Source organism: Diceros bicornis, chromosome 10 (assembly GCF_020826845.1).
Source record: "Diceros bicornis minor isolate mBicDic1 chromosome 10, mDicBic1.mat.cur, whole genome shotgun sequence".
NCBI lineage: Eukaryota > Metazoa > Chordata > Mammalia > Perissodactyla > Rhinocerotidae > Diceros > Diceros bicornis.
In genome coordinates, this window is record NC_080749.1 from 21,290,254 (window position 1) to 21,307,298 (window position 17,045).

The window sequence follows — 17,045 nt, forward strand, 5'->3', positions numbered from 1 at the left end:
TCCCCTGAGTCACCTATATCTAGTCAATGCTACACACAGGCCACAGGTGTGGCCACCGGCACCAACGGTTGGGGCCCCCATTTGCATGATGACAGGGAGCAGACAGGCTGGGACCCGCCTCAAGTGCCCAAGACCCTGCTTCTCTGTCAGTGACGGACAAGGAGAGGGCAGTGGGTTGTACCCAAGGAGAGCCAGTTGGGCGAGACACAGAGGCTCGAAGGTCTCGAGAGTCATACATTTCAAATAAGGACCAGTTATCTGGATACTTCTTAATGTCCAAATGCTTCAGAAAAATAACTGTTGAGTTTTATTAGTAACTAGTTTTATCTTGCTCAGCTGAACTGAACTTGGGGCATTTATTAAGCTTGAGCACAGGTCACTGGGCAGGACAGTCGCGGGACGAAAGGGGCAGCAAAAGTCAAGGGGGTGCTCAAACGGGGACCTGCAGGGGAGTCTCCTCAGCCCCCTCAGCCAGCCTGGCTCTGCAGGGGTCAGTGGAGGTGTTGGCATGAGTTTTCAAAGAAAGCACCTGGACGGATTCACAGCTACTGTTGTGGAAAAAGGCGCGTTAGAAAAGGAACAAAATAGTGTGTGTACATATAATCCTGGTTTGGGGTAATAAGTAAATACATATTTAAGTATAAATATATATAACATAGAATATAAATATATACTACATAAACTATATATAATATAAATGTTACGTATGTAAAGAGAAGGTCTGTATACCCCCCCACACTTCCAAAATGACACAAGAATTTCCTATTGCTTTCTAATGTTTCCACTGCACATATATTATTTGTGTAATACAGAAATAATAGTTTGACCTTTACCCCCAAAAGGAAAAAAACACCCTTATTGTTATTTTGACTGAAATACATCTAAGTGAAACAACTTTGAGAAAAAAAGAAAACCAAAGGAAGAAAAATATGTCTTAATGGGAAGCATCTTGGAAATCCTAGCCTGTGTTACTATCCAACTGACAGAGGTTTGATTAGGTGTCGCAGGATATACGGCATCAGGAGGCAATTTTCTGAGCTGGGCAAAGGAGCACCTTGCTGTCTTTTCCAAAGCTTGTTCCAGGCGCCCTGTTGGCTGACTTACCTGTCTGCATCAAAGGAAGAGACCGAAGAGTCATAGTCGAGGTTGTAGGCCAGGACAGTGGTGTAGTGATTGAAACCAAAAAAGTCATAGGTGCCGTTGATCCTCCTCTTCTCAGCCTCCGTGAACTCCGGGAGCCTGGGTGGAAGGAACCATTAAGGGTGAAGGGCTTCAGGAAGAGCCCTGTGTTGGGAAGAGGATGTCCTGGGGCAGGGTTGGGGGAGCGCTCTCAACTACAGGCCCCGTGGTGACTGGGGGCAGTGGGCCAGGAGCAAGGAGAGGCCCTCCTACCAGCCCTGAGACCTCACTTCCCTCTGTTGCTACAGGACCCTTTCTCTAACTGTTGGTAAAATGAAACGACAAGTGGCTCTTTCATAAGCCTCCTTTCACACACACGGATACACACACTACTTTCTATTTCCTTCAAAAAATAACTTCTGATATCTACCATCTATGCTAGATTTTGAGACCAAGAACATGTCTGAGATACGTACCTTGAGGCTAATCCTTTATGTCCATAAGGTTATAATACCTTTTACAATCTGTATTTCCATAATCTGCCCCTTATAAAAAATTACTGTTTTTGTTGTGGTTTAAGTGTGCCTCTTTTCTCCAAAGTCTATCCTTATTAGTAAGGGAAATATTTTTATAGGTTGAATTTATTGAACTTTTGAGATCTGGACTTTTCTGCTCCCATGATTTCGCTGCACTTTTCTTTTAACATGTGGTGGAGTATTTCCATGTACCCAAAGTGAGACTTTTCTATACAATTTGATTAACGTGCACTTGTGGGCAGCACTTGCAGGTTCCTCTCAGCCAAATCCTAACTACACACACATCTTGACAGGGCACCCTGGTGCGGCCAGTTCAGGGTTGCCTCGAGATTGCCCTGCTTAGGCGTCTCATACTTCACCTTGACCTTTCTGCTACCATTATCCTGGAGGATCAAAACCTGCCCTCCCTGGGGTTTTGCTGGGAGAAAGCTAAAGCTCAGCCCCCTCCCACCCCTCACTCCTCTCCAGGCCCTCCGCCATGTGGCCTTGGCCCCCCACTGCCACCAGGCCAGTCCCCTACTCTCAGTTGCACGTGTCCCACTCATTCCTATCTCTAGGCTGGTGCTCATGTCCTTCCCTTGGGTGGATGCCCTCTGTTCAGCCAAACGCTATTCATTATCAAGGCCCAGCTCAACCGATGTCCTGCCTCGTCCATGAAGTCTCCTGTGTCTGCCCAGCCTGCCCTGATCTCATCTTCTGAGCGTTCTTTGCAAGAAGAAACTGGGGAATAGAATTCCTGGGAGTGATGTGGGTTACTGTCTTCACAGCTGGTGTGTCAGCAACTTGAGGAGCCATACTTGGAGTCCTCTCCTTATGTGGACCCCACCAGGCCTGGCCCTAACCTGGGCACACAGTGGGCACTCAGCAAAGTTGTGTCGATGGACTGGAGTGCTTACTTGCTTGTTGGAGACCAGAGTTGACAGATTAGACCTTTAGGCTCAGCAGGACTTGCCCTAACCAGGCCAGGACATGCACTATAAGGCTGTGCACTAAATTATTTAATCCTCACAGCTGGGCTATATGAGGGAAAGACTCAAAGGCTATGTTAGGAATTCATGCCTATTGGATTCCTCTTACTCTCCCCTGCTTATGGTCACACGAGCTACCTTGGAGCTTGTGGATATGTCACTCTGTCCCTGTCCACACACCACACCTCTAATCCCAGCTGGATGTGGGCTCTGGAGTCAGACAGCCTGGTTTCAAATCTCAGCTCCATCACTTAACAACTGAGTGATCCTGCTCTAATCTTTGTGCCTCAGTTCACTCATCTTTAAATAGGAATACAAGTACCCATAGAAAATGGATAAATGTTAGCTGTTGATGTCGCTACCACTTCCTTAACAGGAAGAGGGGTGGGCCAGGAAGTAGGACAGCTTTGGTGCAGACCATCATCACCTACTGGCCAAACGACAAAAAGCACGCAGATGACGGTCACTCATAACTATCCACATTCACTCCCGTGGGGATGAAATAGGATAGGATAAACTGGGGAATTTGTCCTTGGAGTGAGGTAGTGGGTTGCTAAGAAGTAGGTGCCCTGGGGACAGATTTCCTGGCTGTTCTTAAGAATAATAATAATAGCAACTGTCTTTTGTCAAGGAGATAGCAGTACCAGGTCCTGGGCTAAGACCTTCACATACACGATCATGTTTAATCTTCCCAGCAAGAAAGGAAGCTCAGGGATATAGTAACTTGCCCCTGACACGCCTCTCTGACCCCAGCAGCCACGGTCTCATCACTGTGCTGTCCACCCAGGGGCCTCAGCTTGGCACCACAGACCAGACTTCCTCCTGAAGCTCTCCTGGCTGAGTGTGGGGGCACCAGGACCTACCGAGACGTGTTGAGGCCTTCAGCCAAGCTCCGGTCACGGATCCGTGTCTTCATCACCTCGTTGTAATCGCCATTCTTGAAAACAGGATGTGCAAACCAGCCTCCCATAAACTGCAGGTGGGGTTGGAGGGGACAGTCGGCCTCAGCATTAACAGGTGGGCACACCAGGAGACAGTAGCTTCCCTGCTCAGAAGTCACTGACCTCAGAACACTCTTTCTTCTAACCCCCAATCTTAAACTTGCATCTCCTCTGCCACTGTTTGCATGTTGCAGCTTAAATGCCCACGGGTCTTTTCACTTTGCTGTGTTCCCAACCACTACGGCTTGAGGGGACATGAACGAATTGAGCACTGGCCCTGGACTTGATAAATGCTGCCTGGCTGCCCTTAGAAGGGCCTTGCAGAAGAGGGGGAGAGACGACAAGCCTCCAGGCTCCGGATTCTCTCTCTTACCATAGACCAGGTCCTTTCCCATCATCATGCCTAAGGATCCACCAGAACTTTCTGGGGAGGGCTGAGTTGCAAGTCTTTCCTGGCTGCCCAGGCAAAGGATGATTCTACATGGGCTTTGGATTCACAGCCCTAAAGTGGGAAACTTTTCAATCTATTTTCTACAATGAGGTCTAGCCATCCTTACCCTTAGGAAGGTACATGGCACCCAAATGCTATGACACTGTGGGTCCTGAGAGGCTTCTGTCTCTCCACATCCTCCCCTCACCTGCTGAGTAATGCCTGAAATGTAGGGTGAAGGCAGCCTTCCATCCTCAGTCAGAGCTGAGGCTCGGAACACACACACTCTGGTAAAAGAGGCTGCAATGCACTCTGAGGTAACAAATAGTTTCTTTCCGTGGAAGCTGGTTTTACTAGGGGTGTGCGTATCTTGGTCCTGGGATGCAGTATCACAGTTCACCAGCAAGTGGCTCCCTCTAAGGAGACTGCAGCCTCACATTTCCTGAGGTTCGTTTTGGTTTCAGAAAACAAATTATTGCTCTCATGCACCAGTTTTGTGAGTCTGAAATGAGTGATGCAGGAATTTCACTCCACGACTTTTTCCCCAGCTGGCTAGCAAATGGGGAAATTAAGCTCTTATTTGCATTTATTAATTTGACCACCTTTGTCAAGTTCTCTTGTGAAGAGTTTGGCAAACCAAAGCCCTTGGTGTCCTCTCCGAATGCCACAGTCTGCAGGCTCCTCCACAGAGCCAAAAGAGGGGACCAATCCGGAGAGAGAGACCCTTGCCTCTGTTTTCTGATGCTGAAACATGGGAGAGGTTTCCTTCTAACCTCTTAAGAGCCACCAGCAGGAGCCAGGGGAAAGCTGTGCCATGACGAGGGCCATTATTCTCTCTCTCTCTCCTCTTGTCAGGGGCCCAGACTGAAATAAGGGTGGCCCATGTTGTTGGCACCTGCTTACTACTGTCTCTACTTCCTAGAAGCAAAATTCCATGATCGAAAGATGCATGTCCTTATGTTAAACTCATGGAATTGGGAAATTAGGGGCACTAATGAGTTTCACAGAATCTAAAGCCCCCATCTTAAGAAATTCTTAGGTGGAGCAAGTAAAATTACATGGTGACACTAGAGGTGAAGTGTGACATTGCAGCCCAGCTCTATTAGCTACTGTAGTCAAACCAGAGATTGAAGATGGAATTTCTTTATACTAGTTAGCTTCAAGCCAATGTTGCATCCAGTAAGGACTGCAGTTATAATTAAGACTTAAAAGAAAACTCAACCCTGAAGAACTTTCATCACAGCAAACCTATGAAGTGGCTAGTTCTCTCCATTTCAAAGATGAGAAAACTAAGGTACGAAAAGGTCAGATGATTTTCCCAAGTTCACAAAATCAGAAAATAGTAAAGCAAGGCCTAGATTCTAAATCTTTGTTTTGTAATCCAATTCTGTTTCCATTAGATCGTGATAAGAGGGAAAAACTGGGAAGAGTAAAAACAACGCCCAGCGGGGAAACAGACCTGAACGTATCTCCTGGCTGCCTCCACATCCTCCTGGTTGGAGGGGTCTCTGGGCTCAGCCCAGTCACTGTTGATGGTGATGGAAATCACGCCCCCTTGACTGGGGCGGTACACGTCGTTGTACAGATGCCAGGCCTCAGCATGAGCCTTTAGTAGGTTGTGGCCAGCAATGTAGGGGGCAGTGCCAGGCCTAGAGGAGATTCCTGGAAACAGACATGGATGTCAACGAAGAACGAATGTGGCCAAGAATATCACTCTCTGCCTATAGATGGCCTCTATGTGTTTGGGAGAAAGAGTACAGATTTTGGTGTTAGGAAGAATGGAATTCAAATCCTGGCTCCTCTTCTTACAAGCTGGCTGTGTAACTTTGGGTGGGTAATTCAGTCTTTCAATTTCTTCCTCGGCAAAATGAGCAATAGTTTGTGAGAAGAACATGACTAGTGCATATGAAGCACCCAGCAGCAGCAGCACTGTGTCTGGCAAAGAGAGGCACTTGATAAATGTTGGTTTCTTTTTTTTTTTTTTTTAAAGATTTTATTTATTCATTTTTTTCCCCCTAAAGCCCCAGTAGATAGCTGTATGTCACAGGTTCACATCCTTCTAGTTGCTGCACGTGGGACCCGGTCCCACGTTGGACGGAGAAGCGGTGCCCTGGGGCGCGCCCGGGATCCGAACCCGGGCCACCAGCACCAGAGCGTGCGCACTTAACCGCCAAGCCACGGAGCCGGCCCTAAATGTTGGTTTCTACTCCCTCCTCCAAAGAGTGGCTCATATGTCTTAGGCAAAGTACTCAGAAGAGTGTGTGGCTCAGGATCGGACATCCTGGTACTCTTTGGGGGACCTGCAGTGAAAGTAAGCATTGGAGAGTGTAGCTGATGGAAGCAGCTGACACAGGGATTCCTTGAAAGCCAGTGTTATGAGAGAGGCTGCCTCTCATGTGTTGAAGGAACGGTAAACCAAAGCGCCAACCAAGGACCAATGGGAGATGCATCTGGTAACAATTCGAAGAAGATCTCCCTGTGGTTCCTTCCAGCTGTTACACCTGATCCCAAGGAATCACACAGATGAACACAAATCTACTCTCTCAAGCTTGGAACTAGAGAAGAGCAAAATTGAATGGTTCTCAAGGGAGAAGGACAGGTCCACAATCCCTTATTCAAAACCCTTAAGGTCAGGGTTAATATCCAAAATATATAAAGAACTCATACAACTCAACAACAAAAAAACTAACAACCCAATCAAAAAATGGGCAGAGGATCTGAACAGACATTTTTCCAAAGAAGATATACAGATGGCCAATAGGTACATGAAAAGATGCTCAACATCACTAATCATTAGGGAAATACAAATCAAAACTACAATGAGATATCACCTCACGCCCGTTAGAATGGCTATAATCACCAAGACAAAAAACAACAAATGTTGGAGAGGATGTGGAGAAAAGTGAACCCTCATACACTGGTGGTGGGAATGCAAACTGGTGCAGCCACTATGGAAAACAGTATGGTGATTTCTCAAAAAATTAAAAATAGAAATACCATATGACCCAGCTATCCTAACACTGGGTATTTATCCGAAGAACTTGAAATCAACAATACAAAGCGACTTATGTACCTCTATGTTCATTGCAGCATTATTCACAATAGCCAAGATGTGGAAGCAACCCAAGTGCCTATTGAATGATGAATGGATAAAGAAGATGTGGTATATTCCATTCCATATATACAATGGAATACTACTCAGCCATAAAAAAGACAAAATTGTCCCATTTGCAACAACATGGATGGACCTTGAGGGTATTATGTTAAGTGAAATAAGCCAGACAAAGAAAGACAAACACTATGTGATTTCACTCATTTGTGGAAGATAAACAAACACGTGGACAATGAGAACAGATTAGTGGTTACCAGAAGGGAAAGGGGTTGGGGGGTGGGCATAAGGGATAAAGGGGCACATATATATGGTGACTGACAAATAATAATGTACAACTGAAATTTCACAATGTTATAAACTATTATGACCGCAATAAAATTTTTAAAAATTTATAAAAAGTGAAAAAAAAGGTGGCTGGGGGGGTTGCGGGAAACAACCCTTAGGGTCAAATGTGTTTTGGAACAAAAAAATTTTTGTGTTTTAGAAAAGTAATAAGTTGCACAGAACATATTTACATATCAGCCCAGCAGGGCCCCAGACAGCTCTCCATGATGAAGGACACTAATACGCCTGCAGCAGAACTTACGAATGAATGCTCACACCTGGCGGAGTGACGACCGTGAGCAGCCTCATATCGGTTCAAGGCAGGTGGAGCTCAGGTCAGCCAAATCAAATATTGGAAATTTTTGGATTTTGCAGTCTCAGAAAATGGATTATGGACCTGTACAGTCTGATGAACTGTTCTTTCCTACATTGATTAGTCCATGCCCGTGATCTCAGGGGGTTTCCCATCTGAGGCAGGTCAGCGGCACAGAGCAAAAAAAACGAAGGCATTTGGAGGCACTGACGTGAAATTCGTGTTTAGCAAAAGTGGTGTCAGAAGGGGAAACCTCTGCCGCCTGTCAGGCAGCCTTGAGCAAGAGGAAGGGATTCTGAGGCACTGCCCTGGGGCTTTCTTGGCCTCCTCCTCCAGTGCCACCTGGATTTCATGTCTTCGTGGTGCTAAGAATGCCATGCTCCAAAGAGCTGACCACTCGAGTCTGGGACCTTTACCTGGAGCTGATGTCCCGTAGCTATAGCCCTGGGTAACAACGACAAAGGGCTCATTCAGCGTGATCCAAAACTTCACCTTGTCGCCCAGCCTCTGGAAGAGCACATTTGCATACTCTTTAAAGTGCTCCACAATGGTCTCATTCTCCCAGCCTCCAACATCCTGGAGTGCCTGGGGCAGGTCCCAGTGGTAAAGGGTCACCTGTGAAAAAGTAAGATCAGCAGTTCCATCAACCTGCTTTTCATGGGAAGCCATTGGTGATGCTCTACGTGCCAGCACACATCCGCTGCTAAAGCTGAGGATGAACAATGAGACAAAAAAGGCTCAAAGGTTCTTTGGTGGGAGGGGAGGGCAGCAGTGTTGAAGCATGAGAAATGCACACATCTGGATCAGAGAAGCCTGGGTTTGAGTCCCAGCCCTGCCACCTACCAGCGGTGCGACACTGGACTCAGGCACTAAGAATTCCACATCCTGGGATCATTGTGAGGCCTAAATCACATAGCAGAGGATATGAAAAGTGGCTGACACCCTGGCAGCTCTTTAGTAAGTGTTAGCTATGGTTGTAGTCGGGGTTCAGAGATGCTGGTGCTTCAGAACCTGCCTGGATAGACTGCACTGACAGTCTGAGGCTATGAGGGTCCCAGGAGGATGGAGACATTTTGCTTGTAAAGGGACACCCCCAAGGACATCATCTTATGTGTCTGGAGGTTCTTGTGGAGCTGGGAACCCTTTGCTGGAGAGGGGCCCCTCTGGCCACGTCCACGTGGTGGCCTTCCTCTCTCCTGGTCTTCCCCTCAATGCCCCTGACACAACCCATCTTGGCCAAGCCGGGGTCTCCACTGTCCTCGGTCTGCACTGGGCCACTAACCATCTTCAGCCCAGACCCAGTCTCCCCCTTTGCCTGAAATGCCCTTCCCCTGCCCACCCACCCATCCAAATTCTCCTCTATATTCAAGACTCACACCTCCCTGAAGCTTTCCCTGGCTACAGCACTTCTCTCTGCAGTATCTCAATGCCCTCAAGGGCTGCAAAAGAGTTGTGTGCTCTCTGATGCTGTTCTGAACTGATGTGTGTGATGAATCTCATTGTCTACCCAGATCCTAGGTCCTGCAAGGAGCCACTTGGCTATCTTCTCTCCCATCACTCCTAGTGCTCACCGTAATAAATGCTGCCTGGCTGATTTGTTCCTGCAGTGTTATCAGTGTGAGGAGAGAAGTCCAGATAGCACTTTTATTTGGAAAAAATCTCTGCTTTTGGGGTGGGAAGAGGTGGGTTGTAATGTGGGGATTATGCTCTGGCTGCGGTGCATGATTGCCAACCCCTACAGCAGAGGAAATGCAGAGCTTCATAGAATGAGTGCCCTCCAGCGCTTTATCATAAATATCATAAATGGCCAGGGGAAAAGGAAAAGTGTTCTTAGGCTCCCAAGTAAAATTTAAAAATTTTGGTAACAGCGAAGTAAGCCCACAAGTGAGGTTCTGTATTGTTATTCATAATAACTCACGGCTTAAAAACACATGCACTTTTGCCCAGCAATTCTGCTCCTAGGACCATATCCTACAGATACACTTCCCCTCATGTGAAATGATGGGTGTCTATGGTTACTCATTGTAGTGTTGGTCAGAATGGCAAAAGAGTAGAAACACCACAGGAAAGAGTGTCCATTAACAGGGAAGTAATTAGAGAAGGTACAAACAGATTTCCACATAACTAAAAAGAAAAGAACAAACAAGGAAACTATGTATGGATATGGAAATAAGTGTAAGAATTATTGTTAAAAAAAAGCAAATACCAAACTGCATATATCTTACCATTATGAAAAAAGAGAGGAAAAGGAATATACACACACACAGACACACACATCCACATCCACTGGCTTACATACACAAAAGAAGGACGTGAGAACCTAGCAAACTTGGCTGCCCAGAAGGAGGGGAACTGGATGGCTTGGGGTCAGGGATGGAAAGAAAATCTTCACTGTAGTATCTTTTATGCTTTTTGAATTCTGCACCATGTGAATTTATTCAAAATTTAAATTTGAAAATAGTGTTTTGTTTACACCATAACTGTGCTCCCTGCCCCAGCTGCCTCCACCATGTGGACTTGACCAAGGCCTGGTTGGGGCCCAACCTCACCTGGGGCTTGATGTTGACAGCCAGCAGAGCGTCAATGAGCCGCACGTAGTAGTTCAGGCCCGCTTCATTGATATACTTCGTGGTTCCATCAGGCAGAATGCGAGGCCAAGAGATGGAAAGGCGATAGTGGGACACAGCCAGGGTCTGCAGGGCGACCACATCCTCGGCAATCTTGTGATAACTGTCACTGGTTACGTCTCCAATGTCATTGTTCTCAATCTTCAGTGGTGTGTGAGAAAATGTGTCCCAAATACTGAGTCCTTTGTCATCTTCTCTCCACGCACCTTCGATCTCAAGATGACAAGACATGGTCTAACTAAGTCATGTGGTCAAGCCCTCATAATTTCCTTTCTGTCAGCAGGTGAGTCCCAACTCAGGATGTAATTAAGCATCATCTCCTTTAGGAGACTTCTCTGGCCGCCCTCCAATTTCTGAACTCTTATGGCTTTCTGTACACACTTTCTGTACATCCTGGCACTGTCATGAGGCATTACACAATTATGCACTTGCTGATGGCTTCCCACAAGACTATGAGGTCTAGGCATTGTGACTTTCATCTTGGTGAGTGCTCACTAAAAGTTTGAATGAAAAATTCCACGTGTCCCAACCTCAATCATGGCCAAATAAATCCCAATGATGCCAGGTGTGAAGGGAGAATTTCTAATCAAGACATGTGCTACTGTTTCTGTGCCCCCTTTTTCTCGTCCCATCTATTCTATGGGGAAACTGACCACAAGCCACTGGGCAAATGCCTACCTACAGGCTTAGGTAGTCTGACAGGTACAGTTTCTGCAGTTTACTTTAAAACATTTTAGCATATATGGTGTGATATTATGTGAGGGGTGCAGGTAAGGTGGTGCTGGCATTTTAACCAAAAACACATATCCAGGCTTGGCCTGCACCGCCCCCATGAGAGTGGTGGAGCCCGGGGCCAGCAGGAAAGCACCCTGTGTGGGCTGTTGGGGTGGAAGAGATGGCCTTGGTGGTTGGGAGATTAGTTAATGCACGGGGATTGAGAAAATAAGTGACTGTGGAGGATATTAGGAGCTAGATTTCTCACCATTGGAGAAAGGAGATACAAATATGGAAAATGGGAAGACTAGTACTAACCCTGTGGAGTTGGGCTGGAATTGGAGGTATCAGTGTGAACTCATGGTTTTTAATATACATAGAGATGTAGGTGGATGTAGAACTATATGTAAGTGCACGTGTGTGTGTGTGTACACACGTCTTTCCTCTCTGTCCACGGACAGGGCCTAGAACTAATGACGCTCCAGTAGCAGTGAGCACACCTAGCACCCAGATCTTGGTTTCTAAACACCCATATCCAATAAAAGGAACCAGGGATCATTAGAGAAATAGCTGATTACAGGTCTGGGACAGAAAAGGTACGAGATGAACCTGGAACATCTCATTGTGCCAGAAAGAATTAGGGAAGTGCTCGAAGAATGATGGGCCATGTCAAAAAGACACAGGATCCAGCTGAAAGGCACTCCTCATGGGAAAATGTGGGATGATTTGAGCATCTAAACGCATAATGATAGCAAAATATCACGCACTGGTATTCCATGAGGCCATACTGATCATATATATCAATACATATTTATATATAAATAAAATACAAACAAATAAGTAGGAAAAAATACAAAGCTCTGCCTTTCTGTTGAATGCCACATAATAAATATGAAAGGGATGATAATTAGAAAATCACCTTTGTCAACTATCATAGTAATAACTGATTTAAGCAAAAATTATCAACAGTTGCTGAAACTAGTGGGTGAAATTTGATGAGGAACAGAATATTTATGTAGACTCTAAGTAGCTCCCCACAAAATACTTATTAATTACTCATAACTACAAAATACTTATTAATTTTTTGGTAGAGAAACCTGGTAGATACCTTCTTGTTCAAGTGAGGAAATCAGATTCATAGATATATATTTTATATATATGTATGTATATATACATATATACATGTATATATATCTATGTATATATATGTATGTTATATATGTATATATGTATGTGTATATATATGTATGCATATATATGTATGTATATACACACATACAGAGAGAGAAAAATAAGGCAAATGATAAAATGTTAACAGTTGAGAAATATGGGAAAAAGGTATGTGGGAGTCCTCTGTACTATTTTTGCAACCTTTCTCCATGTTTGAAAAGATTTCCAAATAAATGGTTTTAAAAAGAATGAACATGGGATTGGCCCCGTGGCTTAGTGGTTAAGTGTGCGCGCTCCGCTGCTGGCAGCTGGGGTTTGGATCCCGGGCGCGCACCGCCTGCACCGCTTCTCCGGCCATGCTGAGGCGGCGTCCCACATACAGCAACTAGGAAGATGTGCAAATATGACATACAACTGTCTACTGGGGCCTTGGGGGGAAAAAGGGAAAAACAAAAAAAGAGGAAGATTGGCAATAGATGTTAGCTCAGGGCTGATCTTCCTCACAAAAAGAGAAAAAAGAATACACAGTGAGATGGCATCTAATCCGGAAGCCCACACTATAAACGCTTCTCATCCATTCTCGATTCATACTCCACACTTTGTTAATTACAATATTCAGTGTCACAAATGGTGAGAACTGTGCCTGCTGACTGCCATGATGAATAGAAATGGGTGCTCAATGACGCCTATTTAATCATTCAAGATGTGGATTGGCTAAAACATTTTCAATACATTCCCTGCCCTTGCATGGACAGAGTTTAAGAAGCCAGCAAGGCCTGCAGCCTGTGCCCTGGAATAAATCCCTAACCCTTCCTGTGTCCAGCTGTAAAGCTGTGGAACAGTGGTTCTCACCCAGGGGCTATTTTGTCCCTTAGCAATGTCTGGAGACATTTTTGATGGTTACAACTGACGGAGGAGTCTACTGGCATCTAGTGGGTAGAGGACAGGGATGGTGCCGAGCATCCTACAGTGAACAGGACAGCACCCACACCAAAGAATTATCCACCCAAAGTCAATTGGGCTAGGCTAGAGAAACCCTGCTACAGAGGATTCTGTTTGCCTGAAATAAGAGTAGCAGCATCCTGTCTGTGAAATCTCGGCATTTCCTCAAGTGAATCTTTCATGTGAGGTGTTGGCCAGAGCACCTAAAAGGGCCAAGAACTGGGTTTCCTCCAGTCCACAGAACAAGATAACGTGGACAGTTTTCGTGTTTGTGCGTTTAGTTAATAAATGTCTGGATATGGCAGAATTTGGTCTGAGATTTCATTTTAACCTGGTAGTGTGGTCCTTTGGGAGTAGCTAACCCTCACCTACCTCAAAAATATTTTCAGCAGCTACGGTCATCTAGAAAAAACCCAAGGGCTCAGTCTACACAGAGTCAGGTCAGCTCATACCACTGACCAGGTTCCACACTGAGCACATAGAGCCCCACTCCTGTATCAGAGAAAACAAGCGAAAGCAGAAGATGCAAAGCAGGGACCCACCACTCACTGCCTGGGCAAGTCACTCTTTGCTGTTTACCTTATATTTCTCCAGGAAAAAGCAAAACCCCCTATTTCCGTATTAGTGAGTTCACTTGGCGTGAATAAGGTAACAGTATGATGTTGTTAGGACATCTGAAACACCCCAGGTCCCTGTGATGGCCATTATCAGTGAATTGTCTGCTTGGAAGAGACTAGGTGAGAAATAAAGGGATCCAGCAGAAAATCTTCATATTTGCCTGTCTTTGCCCAAGTGTTTCTGCCCAGGCTTCACCCGCTCCATCTTGCCTGCAAACACCCACCTCAGCACAGCCCTTGTAACCGTGCTGGTCTGCCTGAATTTGGGGATGTGAATAAGCAGGGCTCTCCGGGAAGGGGACCTCCCAGACTTCCTCCACAGCACCTTGCACTTCCCACTTCCTTCCACAGGTCTGTGAAAATCCCCTGCTCACGTGCCTGCCCTCCCCAGCACTGAGCCCAGGGCCTGGTGCCTAGCAGGCATGCAATAGACGTTGTTGAGCTGCCCTGAACTCCTCACCTGATATGCAGCGGTAGCTGCACTCCAGATGAAGCCCTCGGGAAACTGTCCGTAGAGAAACTCATCTTCCTGGGCCAGCGGCATGCCGTTGTTGGTAATGACCTCTGTGTAGTACCTGGCTGAAGCTCTTGCTGTGCGAGGCCTGTTCACATTATCGAAATCAACATGGTACAGTCCAAACTTGATGGTGTAGCCATTCAGCCACTCAAAGTTGTCCATCAGAGACCATGCAGAATACCCTCGAAGGTCGACATCATCAAGCTTGTAGGCTGGGAACATTCCAAAGGGAGCAGAGGAGAGCTTTACACCAGGAGGTAAGGGTCCTCAAGAAGCCCAGCTAAATGCTGGCTCCTCAACTCAAGACAGTACTCCTAAACCATCAACCTGTACACACAAGTAATGCGTGCCCAGATAGACAGACAGATCACCTTGCCTTTCTTTTTGCCCACACTGATGCCCCTATAGCAAGTGTTAATGACTCATCTTCACAAAATCAAATTTTTTTGTTGGAATAAAGGGGTATGTCTCAAATTTAAGAGCCTCAGCCCACTTTAGAAGTTAAAACAGAAATGTGAATTAGAGAAGAGTTCCATGCTCTGGGGTGCGTGGAACCCACGAGAACATAAGCTCCACGTCAGCAGAAGGTTATCTATTTTGTTCACTGCTGTATCCCCAGCACTTAGAACAGAACTTATCACATAGTAGTTGCTCAATAATGAATGAATGGGTCCATGAAAATATGCTTGTGGGGACTCTGTGTGTGTATGTTCGAAGAAATAACCATAGCTTTTTTCGGGTTCCCAAAGGGATATGAAACCCCAGAAAAGGAAAGAATTATGGAGTTAGGGCACGAGAGACTCATTGATGGTTCATTGTCTACTCTAAACCATTTCCAGCACATGCCAAATGGGTGTTGGAAGATTTCGTAAGGGGAACATGAACCCTCACATACCTTTCAAAGCTTCATTGATGTAGGTTTTGTGGTAAAATATCCTATCAGTATCTTCCACTTCTGCGTTTGTCAGCCCCACTCCATTTTCAGTGATGTAAATGGGGATGTCACCATACTCTTCTTTGATCCAGTTGAGCAGTCTTCGCAGCCCCCAGGGCACAGCTCCGTTCATTGCTGTGGAAGGCCATGAAGGATCCTCTTCCTCGGTCATCTCCTGGTCATATTCGTAGGAGGGTGGGTTTAAACTGGGTGTTGTATGCTGCACGATTTTGGAGGAGTAGGTGTTGAGGCAGAACACATCGGCTGTAGCCATGATGTGCCTCTTCTCTTCCTCAGTGAAGCTTGGCAGGCGGGAGGTGGCTAAGTGTTGTAGTTCACTCCTGTTCCCCACTTTCCACTTCATGGCATCAGGATAATCTCCATTTCGGAAAATGGGGTGGGCGAACCAGCCCAGTGAGAACTGCAGCATTCGGTCAGCTGCCTCCACATCTCTCGGGAGCTCTGGTGACTTGGGCTCTGCCCAATGTGCACTGAGGCTCAAAGAGATGACCCCGTTCTGCTCTTGCCTGTATTTCTCATCATAAGTGTGATAGACTGTGGCATGAGCTTTGATGATTGCGTGGGCAATCCTGTAAGGTGCCCAGCCTGGGTCATTCACGTTCGGGGGAAATTCCCCTGTGCCATAACCCAACCACGCCTGTTCCATGGGCTCATTAAAGGTCATCCAGAACTTGACTCTGTCACCAAAGGTCTGGAAACAAAAGTCTGCATAGCTGTTAAACAACTCAATCAAGGAAGGATTCTCCCAGCCTCCAATATCCTGGAGGGCCTGGGGCAGGTCCCAGTGGAACAGTGTCACCATAGGAGAGATATTGCTTGCTATCAAGCCATCGATCAGCCTGTTGTAATAATCAACACCAGGTGTGTTGATAGAACTGTTTCTCCCAGTTGGGAAAATTCGAGACCAGGAGATAGAGAAGCGATAGGCCTTCACTTTCAAAGCTCGAAGCATATTCAGATCAGCATCCAATTGGTTATAGCTGTCACAGGCTATGTCTCCGGTAGCATTGTCTTTCACATTGTTCCCTGGTGTGTGGGTAAAGTTATCCCAAATGCTGGGGCCTTTGCCGTCAGCATCCCAAGCTCCTTCAATCTGATAGGCTGATGAAGACACGCCCCACAGAAAGTCATCTCGGAATGTGCCAGTGTAGAACAAATCCCTTTCAAACTTGGGTTGGTTGGAGAACTTTTCCCAAACTACTTTAGCTTTGGAGGGCACCTCGGATGGAAAAGTGAAGGCTCTGATTCTAGGGGCAATGTTTGTTATACTGGGTGGTGGCAGTGTTTTTACTACCTTGGTGAGGAAACCATTCTTTTCAATGATGCTGGTGAAAAAGTAGGCAGATTTCCTGGGAGTCCTGGGCTTGCTGCTGTCATTGAAGTTGACGTGGTGCAGCCCAAACCTCTGGCTATAGCCAGAGGGGCCTTCGAAGCCATCCATGAGGGAACGAGCAATGTAAGATTGAATATCCACCGAGTCCTCCTTGACAGCTGTGGAGAAAAACAAAAGTTGAGATTATTTTAAAGTCTCTGTTATTGATGTTGCTTTTGAAAAGTTTTTTTTTGACAAAAACACTTTGGAGGCGACTTGGGCTATGCAAAAAAAGTTAACCCTTGTTCCTCCTCAGAATGGTTGAAAGGAAAATCCACAAGACCTCCGCAAAACATCAGGTCATATATATGGCCATAAATCTCAATCTAAAGGACCATCCCAGTCTTGAAAGAATGTGCCCCATCTGCTAGTATCAGGACTCCTTGGT

General features: G+C 46.1%; 1 protein-coding gene across 1 annotated transcript in view; it reads right to left on the reverse strand.

The window, feature by feature from the left end:
* LCT (lactase) overlaps nucleotides 1-17,045 on the reverse strand; it is a 54,696-nt gene that overhangs the window by 3,143 nt on the left and 34,508 nt on the right. Inside the window, exons 8-14 of the mRNA XM_058548886.1 lie at nucleotides 15,226-16,776; nucleotides 14,274-14,542; nucleotides 10,293-10,583; nucleotides 8,160-8,358; nucleotides 5,454-5,656; nucleotides 3,487-3,596; nucleotides 1,105-1,239 (exon numbers count right to left, since the gene is read on the reverse strand). Coding sequence (XP_058404869.1) covers nucleotides 1,105-1,239; nucleotides 3,487-3,596; nucleotides 5,454-5,656; nucleotides 8,160-8,358; nucleotides 10,293-10,583; nucleotides 14,274-14,542; nucleotides 15,226-16,776 — 2,758 coding nt within the window. The remainder of the gene's footprint in view (nucleotides 1-1,104; nucleotides 1,240-3,486; nucleotides 3,597-5,453; nucleotides 5,657-8,159; nucleotides 8,359-10,292; nucleotides 10,584-14,273; nucleotides 14,543-15,225; nucleotides 16,777-17,045) is intronic.